Source organism: Colius striatus, chromosome 7 (genome assembly GCF_028858725.1).
Source record: "Colius striatus isolate bColStr4 chromosome 7, bColStr4.1.hap1, whole genome shotgun sequence".
NCBI classification, from domain to species: domain Eukaryota; kingdom Metazoa; phylum Chordata; class Aves; order Coliiformes; family Coliidae; genus Colius; species Colius striatus.
In genome coordinates, this window is record NC_084765.1 from 41,052,709 (window position 1) to 41,070,281 (window position 17,573).

The 17,573-nt window shown below is 48.2% G+C and overlaps 1 protein-coding gene across 2 annotated transcripts in view; it reads right to left on the reverse strand.

Annotated features, from left to right (window-relative positions):
* The window catches only part of SPG11 (SPG11 vesicle trafficking associated, spatacsin), a 31,128-nt gene extending 14,216 nt beyond the window's left edge, over positions 1-16,912 (reverse strand). For both annotated transcript variants that reach the window (XR_009819018.1, XM_061999138.1), the window contains exons 1-21: positions 16,685-16,912; positions 15,681-15,865; positions 14,670-14,897; positions 13,821-14,019; positions 13,163-13,300; positions 11,346-11,809; positions 10,996-11,141; positions 9,897-10,029; positions 9,421-9,576; positions 7,967-8,139; positions 7,627-7,803; positions 7,096-7,167; positions 6,622-6,749; positions 5,775-5,953; positions 5,208-5,415; positions 4,445-4,648; positions 3,441-3,547; positions 2,479-2,624; positions 1,757-1,918; positions 1,101-1,167; positions 623-788 (exon numbers count right to left, since the gene is read on the reverse strand). Coding sequence is in view for 1 of the 2 variants with exons in the window: in XM_061999138.1 (XP_061855122.1) it covers positions 623-788; positions 1,101-1,167; positions 1,757-1,918; positions 2,479-2,624; positions 3,441-3,547; positions 4,445-4,648; positions 5,208-5,415; positions 5,775-5,953; positions 6,622-6,749; positions 7,096-7,167; positions 7,627-7,803; positions 7,967-8,139; positions 9,421-9,576; positions 9,897-10,029; positions 10,996-11,141; positions 11,346-11,809; positions 13,163-13,300; positions 13,821-14,019; positions 14,670-14,897; positions 15,681-15,865; positions 16,685-16,896 (3,650 nt within the window). In the remaining variant the exon portion in view is untranslated. The remainder of the gene's footprint in view (positions 1-622; positions 789-1,100; positions 1,168-1,756; positions 1,919-2,478; positions 2,625-3,440; positions 3,548-4,444; positions 4,649-5,207; positions 5,416-5,774; positions 5,954-6,621; positions 6,750-7,095; positions 7,168-7,626; positions 7,804-7,966; positions 8,140-9,420; positions 9,577-9,896; positions 10,030-10,995; positions 11,142-11,345; positions 11,810-13,162; positions 13,301-13,820; positions 14,020-14,669; positions 14,898-15,680; positions 15,866-16,684) is intronic.
* Between the last annotated feature and the right edge of the window lie 661 nt (positions 16,913-17,573).

Consider the following 17,573-nt stretch of genomic DNA (forward strand, 5'->3'; position numbering starts at 1 on the left):
TGGATGTTTTCATTTCTGCCCAATTCTGAGCTGTGGACACCAGAGAATCTGATTTGTATAGGAATGAAGAAATAAATAGTGGCTGCTACTCAAACAAGACACTCAAAGTGATTTGTTCTGATGTCATCAAGTCTCAATACACATAAGAGCTAATTTAATACACTGCAGCAATATGTGCAATTGGACTGTATCCTTTTGCACACATGACTTTGAAGCTTCAGATGGTTAATTTGACTCCTTCAGTCTCCAGTGCAATGCTTTGGTTTATTAATTTAACCAAGGAAGTGTCACCACTGGGAAATATCAAAGGGGAATTTTTTACTGCAGAATGCCCTAGAGGCTCAGGTCCCTGGAAGGAAAAAACAACCCCTGCTTGATATGACAGGGATATTCTTCATTCCTTGCTCTCACTGTGCAGCTTTTATTCAGGCAATTCAAGACAAAGCTCACCTTCTCTTAGGTGATACTTCATTTCTAGCCTACTAGGCTGAACAACTGACTCCCAGGACACCTGACATTCCAGGTACTGCAGTGCACACCCCTTGGGAAGGGCTAATGTTACTCTGTGTGCTAGGTTATAACTTACAAGAACTCTCTGATGGTCATTTCTGACAAGACTTACAGCTGTTTGGGGGATTTGCTCTTTATTAACTGCTGGACCAAGAATGTCCCAAAAGCAAACGATGGACGCCCGTGGTGCAAATAGTACAAAAAGTCCAGTCTCTCCATGATGGCATATCTGTTCACCAGCTCAGGGGATGAAAAGTGGGGGAACTCACTTGATGTGTCTAGAAGGAATATCATCACAGTTACAAGCTGGCAAACAGACACAGAAAATGGCTTTCAGCTACAAAACGAGGTGACACCCAAATGCCTCTCCTGTTCTAATTCAAATCTCAGCATACCCAACACCCACCACAATTCCAGTTCCCATTGTAAAGCCACAGCTCCACATCACTTCTTAAGCCCTCAGCTTGCTTTTACAGGAAAGCACTGCCACAACAAGTGGCATTCTACTGGAGCTTATCTGCCAGATCATTCCACTGGAAGGTATTTTATCCCAGATGCTCAGGCTAGAAATGTGCACAACTTTAACATACCTGATACTGCAAGAGTATTTGCTGACTGCCAGCCAAATAACTTCTTGGGATCAAAGGGCACTAATGACTGGAAGAGCAGAAACAAAATACATTAAGAGAGCTTAAGATTTTCCCATCAGACTAAACCACAGACTATTCAAGTCAGCCAGAGCAGCAGAGAGTGAGGAATGGCCTGTGCTGCTGCCAAGCAGTGATGTACCTGGTGCACTTCTCTCTCAAAGGCACAAGTTTATCTGCTTTGCAGGCTCAGAACACAAACAAGAGCAAGGAAAGACCTAAGACCTGGCCTAAGGAAACAGGGACAGAACACAAGTGCTAAACTAGGACCTTAGCAAAGGTAACACTTGCTGAACAATGAATAATTTGTGGCCTTTCTTCCAGCTGCCAGTTTATCTCACACCACAGACCTGAAGGCACCTGCCCAGAAGTGTGTCCTCACACCCCATGGGACATTATCCCATGGGAGGGAGGAAGCCAGACTCATGGTATTTAGGTACCATTTTAACAAGCTGTTCAGAACAAAGCCAAAAACTTCAGGTCCAAATGAAGGATTCCACAAAGACATCATGCAGCCCCCACCCTCCAGGCTTTAGCTGAAAACAAGCTTCTCTGAGTTGACTTTTGCTCTGCCCAATACTGAGAAGCATTTTGTGTACCTGGAGAAGATGGTAAAGAGAGATGTCAGGTGGCAAAATCCCATGAGAAGTACATGGGGGAAAAAGAGCAGCTTTGAGTTTGGGGTAAGGAGTCAATGCCATTTTTAAGAGCTGTGGGTCAACTTTCTTCAGTGGTTTTTCCATGTCTTCATTCTGAAGAACCTACGTTGCAAGGAGGCAAAATTAAGTCATTAGGAAGAAGAAACTGCACTCAGGTGATAACAAAACAATCTCTGAATGCTCCCAACTACCTCATGGGTACTTGATATACAGTGAGCAACACAGAGTACCATTTTGTCCTGTAAAATACTTTCATTAGGCACATGTTCAATGGTATCTGATGTTTTAGGTTACTGGGCTGGCATCAGAAAGCTCTCCTTACCAATAAATTCTGTTCAAGCACGTGGCTCATTGAGCAGTTCTCCTTTAAAAGAAGAACTGAAGCTTATTGAAAATAGGCTGTCAAACTAAAACTGTTTGACCTGTAAAAACTCTCAGCTGTAGCTGTTACAAGGGAGGTAAACACCCCAGCTCACAGCCCCTGTGCCTTGCTCTTCCCAACCCATGCAACCTCCAGCTGCCCAACTCACCAGGCTTTTATTAGAGAAGAGGTTATATGTTGGCATAAGTGAATCTGTTTTCAATGAATGCATTCCTTTGAGTTCTCAACACCATGTGGGAACTTCCCTAGAGGCCTCTCAGCACTCTGTGGCACACAGTACCTGATCAATGCCTCCAGCTGCATACATGGTGGTGGCGAGTGCTAAGAGCGTTCGTCCTTCCAGCAGCATGCTGCTCACACTGGCTTGATTGCTGGGAATCAGGATCTGAGCGTTTGCCAGACTAGCCTGAAAAATCATCTTTGGATCTTGAAAGAAAAAAAACCCCAGTGAGGTTTATTTTCATGTTAAAACAAGATAAAAGCACTAAACCATGCACCAGAACTGTCCCACAAGCACGGCAGATGCTGAACTGTCTGGTTCGTGTTTTCAATAGTGATTTTCCTCAATTCACTCACAAATACAGAAAAGCTGCTCAAGACTGTACCAAGCTTCACCTGATTTCAAGCCTCAGTTTTACCTACATGGATTGCTTTGTGTTGGGTCTCACAGTTTAGCACTGACTTGGTTCAATTCTTTCTCCTGTACTGATCCCACCTTCTGCAGAAAGCTTCACCTGGGCTTATTGTTAATATTTGTTCACAGGTAACTCTGCACAAGATGAAATGTTTTAAAAACCAAAGTGAAATGAGTTAAGGGCACAAACTCTGCTGATTTTCAATGACAATGTGAAAAAGAAACCAAAGCAAACACAAAATCCAAGGGGTGGAAAAGTCAAAATCCAGCACAGGGACTAGAGCAAGATTTGATTTTTATAGTGGATGCATTTTGCTAATGAACCCTCCTTCTGTTCAAGCTGTTGAGAACACAACTGAATTGGAGGCAATGATGATCATACACACAATACTTCTCACCCATCCACAGCCTCCAGACCTTGATGCTCAGGTTAAGCAACAATTACAAGCTGCATTTCAGAGATGAGGAACCGATTCACACAGAAACCATTTGCCATGGTCTAAAAAGAGTCAGCAGCAGAGCAGAGAATGAAACCCAGCTGAGCCAAACACTCAGCCAGCAGCAGCACCAGCAGCTGAGCTCCTGAGGGAGGGCAGGCAGGCTCCTACCTTGTGGGGCACTGGCAACACCACGACACTGCACAAGGAATTCAAACCAGGGATGTGCTTCGTGCAACTCCTTGTTATCCAAAATGGGGCAGTTTGAAGGAGTCAACCTGGAAATAAGATGAGCAGCAGCATAGTGAAAACACAGTATTTGTAACCACCCTCTGCCACAGTATAATACTGCATTAAAAGTGAATTAGCCTCTGACTTGGTGTTACAGTGACTCACTTCATCCTGTCTTATGAAAGAGGCAGATCACATCACCCTTCCCTTCTACAGCTTTTCCTGACATGGGATCTCTGACAGCTCCCTCCTTTAGAATGATACTTCTGTGCTTGCATTGCCTCCATGAATCAAAGCAACAGTTTCCAGACCTGACAACCTCAAACACTTTGCAAAGGAGGGACTGGGCTCACCACCACCACTCTGCATAGCCTAAATATTCTACACAAATCAAGTGTGACCACACAACCAACCAAGAAACAACAGCAACCAAAACCCACTGCCTTTTTTTCTGGTCTGCTTCTCCCTTCTTTACACTGTTACACTGGAGTTACAGCTAAGAAACTGTAATTGCAAAGCACTCATTAAGTGGGAAGTGCCCACACAGTTCCAACACCTTCCTCCTTCAAATCCTCATTTAGCTGCAAACCAGCCACTTCTTTATTTGAACGTGTCAACTCAGACTTGTGCTCAAGTCGCCTTCTGAAGACAAGTTTTCTTGGCTCATTTAAGACTGTATTCCTTCTGACATGCTAATTGCAACTATAACTGTTTCCTTTGATGACTGACAGACCAATTAATATTGACAAGACAACCAGACAGAGCTTCAAAAGGCAGCATGGCAGCCAACAGGCTGCTCCACAGCTTCAGTGACACTGCTGTGACCCAAGTGGTCTTTTCTCACCAAACTGGAAGGGTTGAGGAAAACTCTTACTGCCAACTACTAAAACTGTGTTTTGTTACTGAAACCTGCATGAGACTGGAGGGATGACCAGTGTTCATACCTGTAATAGTCCAAGTAAGTGTATAACAGATACTGCAAGTTATGCTCTAAACAGTGAAGCACAAAACGACTGTGGAAGTCCAAACCACTTGCAGCACTGTATGTTGGGACAGGGTGAGGATTCTGCAGCACTCCCCCAAGGTAAGACAGCCTTTGGAGGAGGAGTTCAAAATCTTCCAACTCAGAAGGGACAAAAATCCCATTCCTATCAGAAAAGAGAATAAGCACACACACTGATCAGTTATCTCTGGCTCTGAGGGGTGTTTCCACTTCAAAATGACCTGGAAGGTCAACAGACCTTTCCCCCCCAGGGGATTACATCACTGCTGAGACAAACACAACATGCCAAAACACATCTGATAGTGCTCAAACAACACTGTGGTTACTACAGTTCACTGCAGAGAAGATACTGAAGATGGGTGGTGGAGTGAAATACATGGAGGAGGAGCGAGGACACTGAGGAGTGGATGGCTCTGTGTTTAGAATTTTCTCCTTTGCATTAAAATGGGCATCAGGAACTTGATCCCCAGGGAAGACCAAAGGGCTGATGGAGGATTGCTGCTGCTGTCATGTTTCTGACTGTTTCCAGGCAACTGCAAGTGCGAGGAGAAGACTAAAACGTACAAATGGGTTTGTGCTGTTTCAGAAAAGGGCAACAAATCCAACACAACAATCAATACTCATCCAAGATGTTAGGAACACGTGCTTCCTTAGCTCTCTGGCTTCACATAGGCCAGGAATTCAGTGTAATGAAGGGCACATACCTAGCCAGCTTGTTTAATATGTCGTGTCTCATGTAGCTGCTACACAACGTGTTCTGGTCAACAATGTCTGCAGTGAGAGGGGGCCAGGTTGCTTGTCCACTCAAAGTCTGGTTGGGCTCAGACTCTTCAATCCATGAACAGATATTAGGCCAATCATGCTGGGCTGTCAAGTGCATCCAAAGAACCTCAGGATTACACGTCTTGAGTTCTGTTTTGGAAAGGCAAAGTGATGAAGCCAGCAGAGGCACAGAGCACCCAGGGAAATACAGACCTTTCTTTAAACAGGTGCATCTTGGTGCTGATAGCAGAGTACAACATTTACAGGTGGCCACACATGAGACAAGCCCCTTTCAGTTCATTCCAAACTGCTCTCTACAGGAAAAGCACAGATCCCTGCCAGAAGATGAGAGCACACTGTGCTCCCGTTCTCCCTGATGAGAAGCAAGTGACCTACTGTGCCAGCACACAGCCCCATCAGTGCCACTCCTACACAACTGCAACACACTCTGGCAAACACAGGCTCCTAATGCACAATTCCTTTGAAGCCCTTAGCAGCAGAACACTTGCCTTGGCGTGGCTTTCTGGGGAGAAGAATCATCTCCTGCAGATGCTCATCCCACCACTGAGCCCAGTCAAACATCACCCTGACCCTGCTGCTGTGAACCCCGCGTCTGTCACGACTCAACAGCGAGTCCAGAACGTCTGTGTGGCTGGAAAAGTCCTGGTGCTTTCTCCAGTTCTTGAAGCTGCAATGAAGGATTGCATTAGGGCATTTTCTGGTACTCAAACAGTCCACAACCTAACAAACAGATGATGATGAAAGGGTCAGCAAATGCTGCCGGTCCATTTGGAAGAGACTTGTGGAAGGGGCAGAGGGATTCACTTCAGCTAGAAGCTGGAGAGGGCACGTGACAGCAGTGAGCAAGGAACAACCTCATTCATCCAAAACTGACAGAGCAAATACTTTTGGTAACAGGGTAATGAAAATTTGAGGGGTTTTAGGTTACTTTAGCTCGCTGTATTATGGATCTCACGTAACAAAAAGAGAGCATCTGTTCCAACAGAACGTGTTTCCCTTCCAGACTCTGTGATTTGTAGCTCCAGTAATGTCATTTGTTATTAAAAATGCTTCACTTGTGGTGATGATGACATGAACAGAAGACCTCTGCTACACTGACAGCTGCATGTCAGGACTTAGCCTTGGAGAGCACATACCAGCAACTGCCACTTTGGTGAGAAAAGGGATCAGTCCCACACTGACCCTGATTTCTGCAAGTGAAGAGCAGTGTGAAAGTACTGAAATACAGAAGATTGCAGCTGTCAGTGCAGTAAATCACACAGAGTGCAAAAGTTGGCACATTTTAAATCCTACTAGCATCACTGATTAATGATTAAATCTGACAACTCACATTACCTGGGAAGACACTGAATCTCCTTCTTGTCCTGGAAGGATCCTGAGTAAGAGCTTTCCACCTGATGCACAAACTCAATCAGTTTCTTCTCTTGTTGAGAAAAATAGTTTTCTTCTTGCAACACTTTCACCTTGAATTCAAATCACAGTGTTACCCCCGAGCACAAGGTCAAGAGCTCACCAGCTGGAGAGAGAAATGCTGCAAGCATTGGGTTCGATGCATTTAAGTTACAAGAGGGACAAGACTTTCTACTGTGTGCAAACAGAGGAGGACTAGACCAGAGCCAGAACGAAGAACTGACACTTTAACCAATCTGTATTTGCAAGTAGAAAGGAACATGGGCATGTCAGTGACATGTCTCAGCAACTATGCTGCAAGGATGCAGGGACAAAACCTGCTTGTTCCCAGCAGGAAAGTGTGTTCTCTCAGCATAAAGACACATCAGCCAGGCAAAAGAAAACCTTTTCTACACTTACCAACAAATCTCGGATGTGTTTATCAAGGGTGTAGAAACATATCTTATGCAATTCCTCCTTCACATCAAAGCCCTAACAGAAAAAGAAGACTCTCATTGAATGCAGACTGTACCAATGCAGCTGTACACTCAGAACTAATGCCTCTCCTCTCCTCCCAAAGCACACAACCCTTCACAAGCACGCTTGTGGTATTCACCTCCCCAGTTACTGAAGATGCCTGTGTGATGTTTCCAGCGTGCTTGGACATAAAGTGTCCCTTTGAACACCTGACTTGCCAGAATCAGCTTGACACATTGCCAATGATGACATCAGTCAATGCCCATTCATGAACAGGCTCTGCTCAGCACCTGGAGGCATTAGTGATCGAAGCAGCTCTTTAAAACAAGTTAATTTTCACTGCAATACATGTATGTGGTAGACTCACTACAAGCCTAAGACACCTAAATGTCCCCATACTCTAAGTGTTCACTGATTTCATCAGTCACAGAGCAGTGTTAGGAAGGATCAGCATGCTTAGTGACCACCCCTCACCATATTCCTTAGCAGCTCTGAGGCCTCTCTGGTGTTGTCCTTCAGAAGACGGTCATAGACCAGATTCAAACCTGTCTGAATAAACTCCTGGAGACTTTGAGCAGGGTGCTGATGCATCCTGAAGAAGGTCTGGGCCTCTGGCATTTTGTTGCTCAAGATGGCATCAGCAATGACTTCCTAAAAGGGAAAGAAATTGGAACAAACTGATGCCATGAATCTGCAAGTGTTCCCATCTCTGTAATCCCTAGGTTGGGTTTTTTTTCCCTGCAATATTTAGAGACATTCCCTTGTTATCAGTTTCCTCAATAACAGCAGCAGAAAACAAGTGACTCCTTCTTACCTCTGGTGTCAGCTTTTCCCACACGTGACTTTCCTCTATCGCAGGCAGCTCCTCCCCAAGATCACAGGCTGTGTGCACTGTGCTGACTTGTGGATACTTCCTCAGAAATTTTCTGAGTTTGATAATGTAATCACTTAAAACATCTGCCCCCTTCTGCAGGAATCCATCAGGTTCTGTCGAGAGCATCCGAGACAGCACAAATGAACACACCAGCATCTTTAACAGTGCTGAATGCATTCCCCTGACTAACAAACAGAGCACACACCACAGGAAAGAGCCCATCAGCCCTGTGCTGCACTCACAGCTGCACAGGCACTGATACTGCCCAGCACCACCAGCACACTGTCAGGATACGGCCACAGTCCCACCGGTGCTCCAGGGACCTCCCCCCACAGTCCCACCAGTGCTCCAGAGACCTCCCCCCACAGCCCCACCAGTGCTCCAGGCACCTCCCCCTGTCCTTACTGATGTGTTTTCCCCTTCAGGGGCAAGTAAGTGAGAACTGTGATCTTAATTAATCCAACTAATTACTAGTCTGTTGAGTTCCATTGAAAAGGCAGAGACTTGGAAACAGAGCATCCCTATAGTAAGAAACAAAGGCTACTAACAATCATGTAGAAAAGAACCCATTAACAGTTAATGCTCTGCACCTTCTACTGTCAGAAATCCATTCTGCTGCAACAGCTTGGTGGTCCACAGCCTAAAAAGCAAGACTGGGACAGTAGCCCAGACCCAAGCAGCAGGACAGCACAGTGTGCTGGGACTTATCTCCATGCTCTCCAGCTAAGCCCAACTGTCCTCTGGAATTCTGTCATGTTAACACCTCACTAATACACACCAGCTGGTAAGAGTAGTTCTTGTACCTTCTAGGCTGTGGTTTAAAAAGCAACACTTCAGCAGCTGTGCCAGTGCAAGCAGCCATGCAGCCCCACATCCAGCCTGCAGCTTCTTGCTTGTGTGCCAGCCCTGGGGTTACCCTGGGATGTGTGGCTGTGCTGCCTCACAGCACCTCACACCTGGGAGTGTTCCACATCAAAAATAACCTTGTAGGCTCAGTTTCTTAAGCTGGCCTTTCCCATCCCACAGCCATGTATTTATGGCAGAATACCCTGAGAAAAGGAGCCACTGAGGACTGAACTCCAACCATGTCACTGTGCTACCAGCAAGTGTCCAGCAACAGACCCATTCTGACACTCTTATGCATCCCCAACTAATCCTGGTGACAGTATCCCCTCTGACCTGAGAGCCTGACTGGAGCTGTTTGGGCTCAGGCAGACCCTGTATTCAGATTAATTTCCCTTCAGACAATCTCTTTCATTCACTTCACTCTGGCACGTTGGTTTTGTTGATTACAGGCAAATTCAGGCTTTTAGTTAACAAAACCTGGCTGTTGTTACTTACCTAAACAACAACCCATTACATCACCAGGTGTGATTCAGAACAAGCCATCTTACCCTCTGTGTGCACAAAAATGTCTTCAAGCTGCTTGCTAAGGAAAGCCAAGGTGAGGTTCAGCAGCTGCTCAGAAAAGTGTTTGCTGTGAGGCTCCATGTCACTCTCCTTGATTGCTGAGCACAGCAAGTTTAGGGCTGGCCTCAGCTCTTCCAAATCTGTCATATTGACATAAAAAGTTAAAGCATCTGCAGTCTGGGCCTGATCAGACATGTAAAACTGAGGTTAGAACCATGATCTTCTCCAAGGTGTCAAACACCACACGAAACACACTCAGCCTTCACACCAAGTGCTGCTAACAGTAGAACACAGCAGAACCTTTATGCACAGTTTCTCTCTTACTCCCCAGGAGCACAGAAGCTGCAATACCATCCAAACACACGTGAGCACAGGCAAGTCAGTCTGTTTTACACAAACACAGAGCCACAGACAGCAAGTTCAGGTCAAACCTCTGCAGAGCTGGAAGTATTTCACTTACTTTTGAGGTATGACTGGGACAGGGTCTCAGCAGCCTGTTCAGGTCCAGAGCAGGGTGCAGACAGCTTGAGAAGACTTTCTTTGCTTTTCAAAAACAAGTCTACTGTGTCTAGCTGATGGTTCTCCAGACCTGCCTAGACAAACATGCAGCAGAACAATTATGCTTGTGCTCTAACAACACCTATTCTACTCTTCCTGCTTTTATTCTCACTTTATACTCAGTGACAGAGTGACCACACAGAGAAAAGGAAGACATTTAAACTGTGTGTGCTACACCTGTAGCCTGAAGCAGCAAGGTGAGCTGCTCAGCACTCTCCTTTAATGGGCTCTGCAGAAACCCTGCCCAGGGTGTTCAGAAACAAAAGGTTAACTTGGCAACTCATTACACATTTGGGATATAAAGTCCATTAAGACTCAGGACTTTGGTTTACAGCAACTGAAAACTGCTGAGAGCATCCCTCCATCAATTCACTTTCCATCACACCCTTCAAATAAGCCCAAAGGAACCCTACCCAGCGTCCTGATCTAAGCCCCTTCCTCTGAACACAGCTGAGGACACGGGCAGGGTGTGCTGAGTGAGGGCATGGACAGGCTGTGGCACAGCCACAGGCTTCTGGAACACTAGTTTCTTTAAACAAAAGTACTACTCAAGGTAGAACTTGACACAAGGAGATTTGATTTCTGGTCTAGTACATGAAAAGCAATGAATCACCCCTTGTTAAGGGCTCTGGAAGCCTGAAGCTCTCCTCATGGCTCTACAAGGGTGCTGGGATCAAACCAAACACCCAGCTGTAAGGACAAAAGGTGCTGCAGAGGTTGGCAAAACCATGATTTTGGGTCCAATTAAGGGGGGGTTTTGAGCAGTGCTTCAATCTTTGACTCTTTGGAAGGTGCATTCACTTTGTTGCTGTGTTTCCTTTTGGGGTTACTCACCTGGTTAGTTGACTGTTTTACTGTTTATTCCATCACTTAGCCACCACTTTTTGCCCCTAGGTCACTGAGGCACGCTTTTAGCTGTGTCTAAAAGCACCACTAACATTGCTGAAGCACATGGAAGGAGAATTCCTGTTCCCTGCAAGGCATGAAGCAGGTTTCCTCACCTCCAGAGCGTGCATGGGGATGGAACAGCGCTCCCAGCCGTTGAGGTGACAGACAGAATCCACGACCCCAGCGCTGCCATAGATCATCAGTCTGCTCAAAAACTCCTCTTGGCTTAAACCAAACAGCACCAAGGAGAGGCCATGCTCTAGATAAAAGAACCAATCCATGGTTAAAAGTGTATCAGTGGGCAACGTTTCCACCCACTGCTTCTCTTCCACGATGCTGAGCTGCACGGGCTCCACCTGGATTTCAGCCCAGCAAGAACGGTCCAGCAATGCAACCAACAGCAGCCAGGCAGACAGGGAAGAGAAGTACAGGAGATAATGAAGCCCCACAAAGCAGCCCTCACCTGTCAGAAGCAGACACAAGGGCAGCTCCTCACTGCAATCCACAGACACGCTCTCTCTGCCAAAGGCGTAGCGGCTCACACCCTGCGACTCCAAGTCCCAGAGAACAAGAGTCAATCCTTTCTCATCTGTTGACACTACAAACAAGGCTTTAACTCCAGTGACCAGCTTACACTCCAGTTTCACCACTTCTCGTGGTGCTCCTGTGGTGATTTGTTTCCACTGCTGTGCTGCACTGCTGAGGTTGGTGGCACTGCTTTGTACTGGCTGGGCAAGGGCCCACGTAACAGCCCGTGGAACAAACACCATCGTCTGCTCAGGAGTTTCACAGATGTCAGGACCATGACCTTCAAGATGGGTGAAAAAATGATACCAAGGCAAGTTGAAGTCGTTCACCAAATGTGGAGAACCTGGTTTTCTTCTCCTTACTGTATCACAGAGCGAGGATAAGTGTGCCTTCCAGGACCTGGCATGGAGAGGGAGGTTACCCACAGTATCAGCTTTTACCCCAAGAACAACACAGGTCAATACATCTGTAAAGCTTCCTCAGTTAAATGCCATTTGAAGCCTATGGCTTCCATCTAACACCTTGCATTTTAACCTCAACATGTCCTGTTTTGGTGCTGTTTAACCAGTGTTTGCAGCCAAGCTGAATGGTCTCAGCTGCATGAGCTGGCAAAGCCCATAAGCTGGCAATTTGTAGTAGAAATGTTCTTTTCCTCCCAGGAAATGCCCCATCAATTAAAAAACCCAGAACTAAATTAATTCCTGAATTGAAGGTTTGCCACATTTACAGCAAGTTTATTAGTATCAGGGCCTCTGACACTAAGGGTCACAACACAGTTAGGAGGTTTTACCTGGACAGAAACCATTTGGAAGCCCACATCTGTGCTAAACATGCAACAAACTGACAAGTACCTGGAACACAAAGACCTGGCAATACTGGGTCAAACTAAAAGTAACCCCTTAAACACTGACTTCCCTTGGGAAGCTGTTTGATGACACATGTAAAGCTGCCTTGGTCCTTTCCCTAACACCAAAGACTTAAAGCAGAATGAGCTGGTTTTACTCACAGCACCTTCTGAATCGATGATGTGAAACAGCAAAGCCCACCCTGCTTTAGAGAGCACTCACTACACCCTGCTTTAGAGCACTGTCACTACACCCTGCTTTAGAGAACACTGTCACTACACCCTGCTTTAGAGCACTGTCACTGCACCCTGCTTTAGAGAACACTGTCACTACACCCTGCTTTAGAGCACTGTCACTGCACCCTGCTTTAGAGAACACTGTCACTACACCCTGCTTTAGAGAGCACTGTCACTGCACCCTGCTTTAGAGCACTGTCACTACACCCTGCTTTAGAGAGCACTGTCACTACACCCTGCTTTAGAGCACTGTCACTACACCCTGCTTTAGAGAGCACTGTCACTACACCCTGCTTTAGAGAGCACTGTCACTGCACCCTGCTTTAGAGCACTGTCACTGCACCCTGCTTTAGAGAACACTGTCACTGCACCCTGCTTTAGAGCACTGTCACTACACCCTGCTTTAGAGAGCACTGTCACTACACCCTGCTTTAGAGCACTGTCACTACACCCTGCTTTAGAGAACACTGTCACTGCACCCTGCTTCAGAGCACTGTCACTGCACCCTGCTTTAGAGAGCACTGTCACTACACCCTGCTTTAGAGAGCACTGTCACTACACCCTGCTTTAGAGCACTGTCACTACACCCTGCTTTAGAGAGCACTGTCACTACACCCTGCTTTAGAGCACTGTCACTGCACCCTGCTTTGGAGAGCACCACCATTACGTACCTGTCAGTGCGGAAAGGCAACGGCAAAAGCTCCATGCTATAGTCAGAACAAGCAAGCTCATCCTCATCAAGCCCCTCAGGAGGCTTCACTGGAAGCTTCTCACAATCTCTCTTACAGAGCAAATGCTCAGGGAACTGTCTGTAAAGGAAGAAATGGGAATTTTACCTCCCTCAGGTGATTTAAGATTTTCTTTCCTTCATGTTCAATTCCAGTGAAGCAGCTTCTCTCAGACCAACAGCATCTGCACAGGTGTATCCAGGTAAGCCATCCAAACCCAGTGCTACTTAACTGAGGTGGACACCACCTTAAATTACCACCTAGTCCTAATTTATCAAGTAAAATCAGTAAAGCTGTATTGGGGTAGTTTAACAATCCCATACAGTAGAGTATTCCTAAGGGGTGCTACAAACCAGCACTGGCACTGTCAGCAACCTCATCTTTCTAGAGAAAACACAAAGCCTTCCTATGTGTTGCAGTGACAGAGCACAAACTGGAGCACAAAACCAATGGGCAGTCTTTGAACATGAAACTTCCACTCAACCACAGAGCCAGCACTCAGATGCTGACAGCACCTCAGCTGCTCTGGCATCAAGATCGGGCACTTCTTCATGTCAGTTGTACTCACAACTTCCATTTAGGAATCCTGCTGCCAACCTACCTGAAGTAGATGTTTAGATCCACAGAGAGGGCGCAGCTGGAGGAACTGATGACGACAGCAACACTGAGGTCATGCGACACTCTCAGGGCAGTGAGAGGGGATGGGATGGCTGGGCTCCTGTCCTCACCCTGCACCTCTCCCTGGCAGAGGCCCACGTTGATGTTTGCCAGATTTGCACCATCAAAAGAGTCAAACACATCTTTACACAAGGTCAAAGAAAACAGCAGGCCCCAGTGTCCAACTGACAAGACACGACATGGAAGGGGACGCTGGTGAACCTCTGTCAGCTTTGTGGCCTGAGCCAATCTCTGCACAACACACCACTTACAACTGGGTGTCCCACAAGAGCAGTCCAAGCTCAGGTTGCAACTTGTGCCACCTCCAAAGAGCTCGTTTATACCTTGTACTGGGACACATATTGGTGGCTACACAATGAGGATGAAAATGTGACCTCACCCTGCTGCATTTCATTTTACATACCTGTCAGAAAACCTGATCCAAGCCCTGATCCCCTCCACACCTCTAGGTAATCTCTAAAGGAACTAAGAAACAAAAGGCTGGTGAGAGCAAGCGAAAGGCTGTTACACACAGAGCCACGTCCCAGAAATGCTCCAGCGTGAAACAGACTTCCCCTGGCACATGGAGAAACTGCATTTGATATATGGCTACAGCACTTCTTACCACAACAACTGCCACTTCCCTGCTCATTCCCCTCCACTGAATCCAGCTTCAAAACAGGTGCCTGAAATTATTTCAAGGAATTTCTGCTTAACCTTGACAGTCACAAAACCCAACTTTGTTCTTCCAGAGCGTTTACACTCAGAGGTCAGCTTCTACTGCAAAGGATACAGATCCAGCCACAGCTGTCCAACAGGAACAGGATCCCCCTGCAGAAGTGTGTGTCTGTTATTCTTTCCACAGCTTGAGGGGACAAATCAAGGGTAAAGCAGTCACAGGTCTCTGAGGGGGAGGCTCTTCCAGGGAAGGTAAGATGCACAACAATAAACTTATTGAGCAGAAGTATGCACTTGTTGTTTCCAAAAGACAGTATCCTCAAGCAGGAGACTGAAGAGAGACCTGTAAATGCAAAGACATTTCAGGATTATATCAATCTGGTGCTTTTGATGTGTAAAGACACCTCTAGAAACCTACAGCTCAAATTCATGGCTTCTGCTGCCATCTGATTGACAGCTGGCATGGGGGGTGTGTGGTGTTTTGGTTTAACTCTCACTTTTTGTGCCAGGCACACTGATGACACACAGCTTCCCAAAACACTGCAGGCCTTTCAAGTGACAATGCTGGGAGGGACACAAAAAAAAGGTCATCACCACATAATATTTCAGTCAGAGCTGAAAACAAAAGCTCCAATCCTTGGGAGCAGAAATACCTCAGCAAGGAAGAGTTCACATGCTTGAGAACATGTAAAACAACAAAGGTCTGGGTGTGCACAGGGCTGTGCACTCCTAACTGTTCACAGAATACAAGGTTGAATACATAATCAGTCTGTGCAGGGTTACTGAGCTGCCCTGTCTCTGCTTTCTTCCCATTAGTTCCAAGGTTAAAGGGAAACTCTGAGGCACAAGGGCTGCATCCATATGTTTTACTGAAGTGTATTTTTAACTTGGTGTCATCCAGACACCTGACCCTGCAGCAGCCTAATTCCCTCTAACAACAGCCTCTGAATGCAGAAACATTACTGCTGCTTTTCAGGTTCATTAACACTGCTACTGGCCAAGTCACCAGGGGTGTGTTGGGCACTCTCCCAGTGTTCAGTCCCACAGCCTCCATTTGTTTCACCAGGTGAAGCAGAACCAGACCTGTAACAATTCCAGTACAGAACACACATTGAGATTTACTCACTGATGTTTTTAACTTCAAGGAGCTTTCTGAGTGTTTCTTCCTTACAGCTGTGCAGGGGAATGGGGTTGTATTTTCCATCTTCCAGAGTGAATTCATAGACAAACAGTTCATGACTTTTACTAAGAGCCAGTATTTTCGTCTTGTCTGCCTGCAGATCACCATCACCTCCATTCTCCCACACGAAGCTGAAGAGATAACATGCAGCTTGTTTATTGACTTGACTCTCTTTCCACATTTCACACACTGAACAGCTCTGGCAGTGATAATCTTCTGCAGCAAAGGCTCTGCCCCTGCACCCTCCCATCCCAACATGAGAACATACTTCACTCCTAGCAGAGCCTGCAATGTAAGGCAGTGCTTGGGGAATCCCCACTTCTCTTTCTCTCAGAAACACGGGGCTGTTCTGTCCCTGTGTGCTTCTCTCTTGGCACATACCATGTGAGTAATGCTCTGCTTCAGGGCTTCTTGTAGGAGGGGCAACACCAGCATGGCCAGCTAGGGAGAAGCAGAGCATATTGCCCATTGCCATATGCTTTGCCTCTGCATTGCTCAGGCTGAAACTCTTCAGGTCTTTGTCTCCACACCAATCTTTGCCAGTGTTGGTGTTGCCTGACCCCGCAGACGTTTAGAACTGACACGTGCCTGTGGTTTTGACTCAGCATTAAAAGCTACCGAAGCCAATTCAGACCATCCCGTGTGATGGCTGAGCTCGCCCCTGATGTGTACAGGGCACTCACCACACTTCACGCCACCTGCATCACCACACTTCACGCTACCTGCATCACCACACTTCACGCCAGCGAACTGACGAGACCAGGTTAACGTCACGTTTTGGTTATGAACTACTGTAACGAACACAGCCACAGCTAAACAAACAAACAGGCACGAACCAACATCCCTCCAGCGACGGCGTTTGAAGCGCAGAGCTGCCCATTTCCAGGCAGGGCTCGCCAGTGCCGCTCAGCCTCCCGCAGCCCCCCGGGACCCCTTCCCCTGCCACTTACTCAGCCCAGGCTCCGGGGAGGACGCTGCCCCGCGCCCGGCCGCCCCCGCTCGGCACCAGGGACTCCAGGTAGATCCCCCCGGGGCGGAGGAGGGTGCCCAGCGCGTCCTGGCCCTTGCTCAGGCGGGCCCGGGCTGCGTCCCGCAGACAGCCCCGCGCCCCCCGCGACAGGGGCGACAGCAGCACGCGCAGCTCCCGCAGCGCCGCCTCCATCCCCCGCGTCCCCTCCATCCCCCGCACCGCGGCTGCGGCGGGGCTGCGCTTCCTTCCGGGCAGCTGACAGCGCTCACCAGCGCCGCGACTACAGCTCCCAGCGCCCCGTGAGCCCGACTGCGGGGAGCGCCGGGAGCTGCAGTCCCCGTGAGCCCGACTGCGGGGAGCGCCGGGAGCTGCAGTCCCCGTGAGCCCGAGTGCGGGGAGCGCCGGGAGCTGCAGTCCCCGTGAGCCCGGGCTGCGCTGAGCGCCGGGAGCTGCAGTCCCCGTGAGCCCGGGCTGCGCTGAGCGCCGGGAGCTGCAGTCCCCGTGAGCCCGGGCTGCGCTGAGCGCCGGGAGCTGCAGTGCCCGTGAGCCCGGGCTGCAGCAAGGGCCGGGAGCTGCAGTCCCCGTGAGCCCGGGTTGCAGCAAGGGCCGGGAGCTGCAGTCCCCGTGAGCCCGGGCTGCAGCAAGGGCTGGGAGCTGCAGTCCCCGTGAGCCCGAGTGCGGGGAGCGCCGGGAGCTGCAGTCCCCGTGAGCCCGGGCTGCTGTGAGAGCCGGGAGCTGCAGTCCCCGTGAGCCCGGGCTGCTGTGAGAGCCGGGAGCTGCAGTCCCCGTGAGCCCGGGCTGCGCTGAGCGCCGGGAGCTGCAGTCCCCGTGAGCCCGGGCTGCGGGGAGAGCCGGGAGCTGCAGTCTCC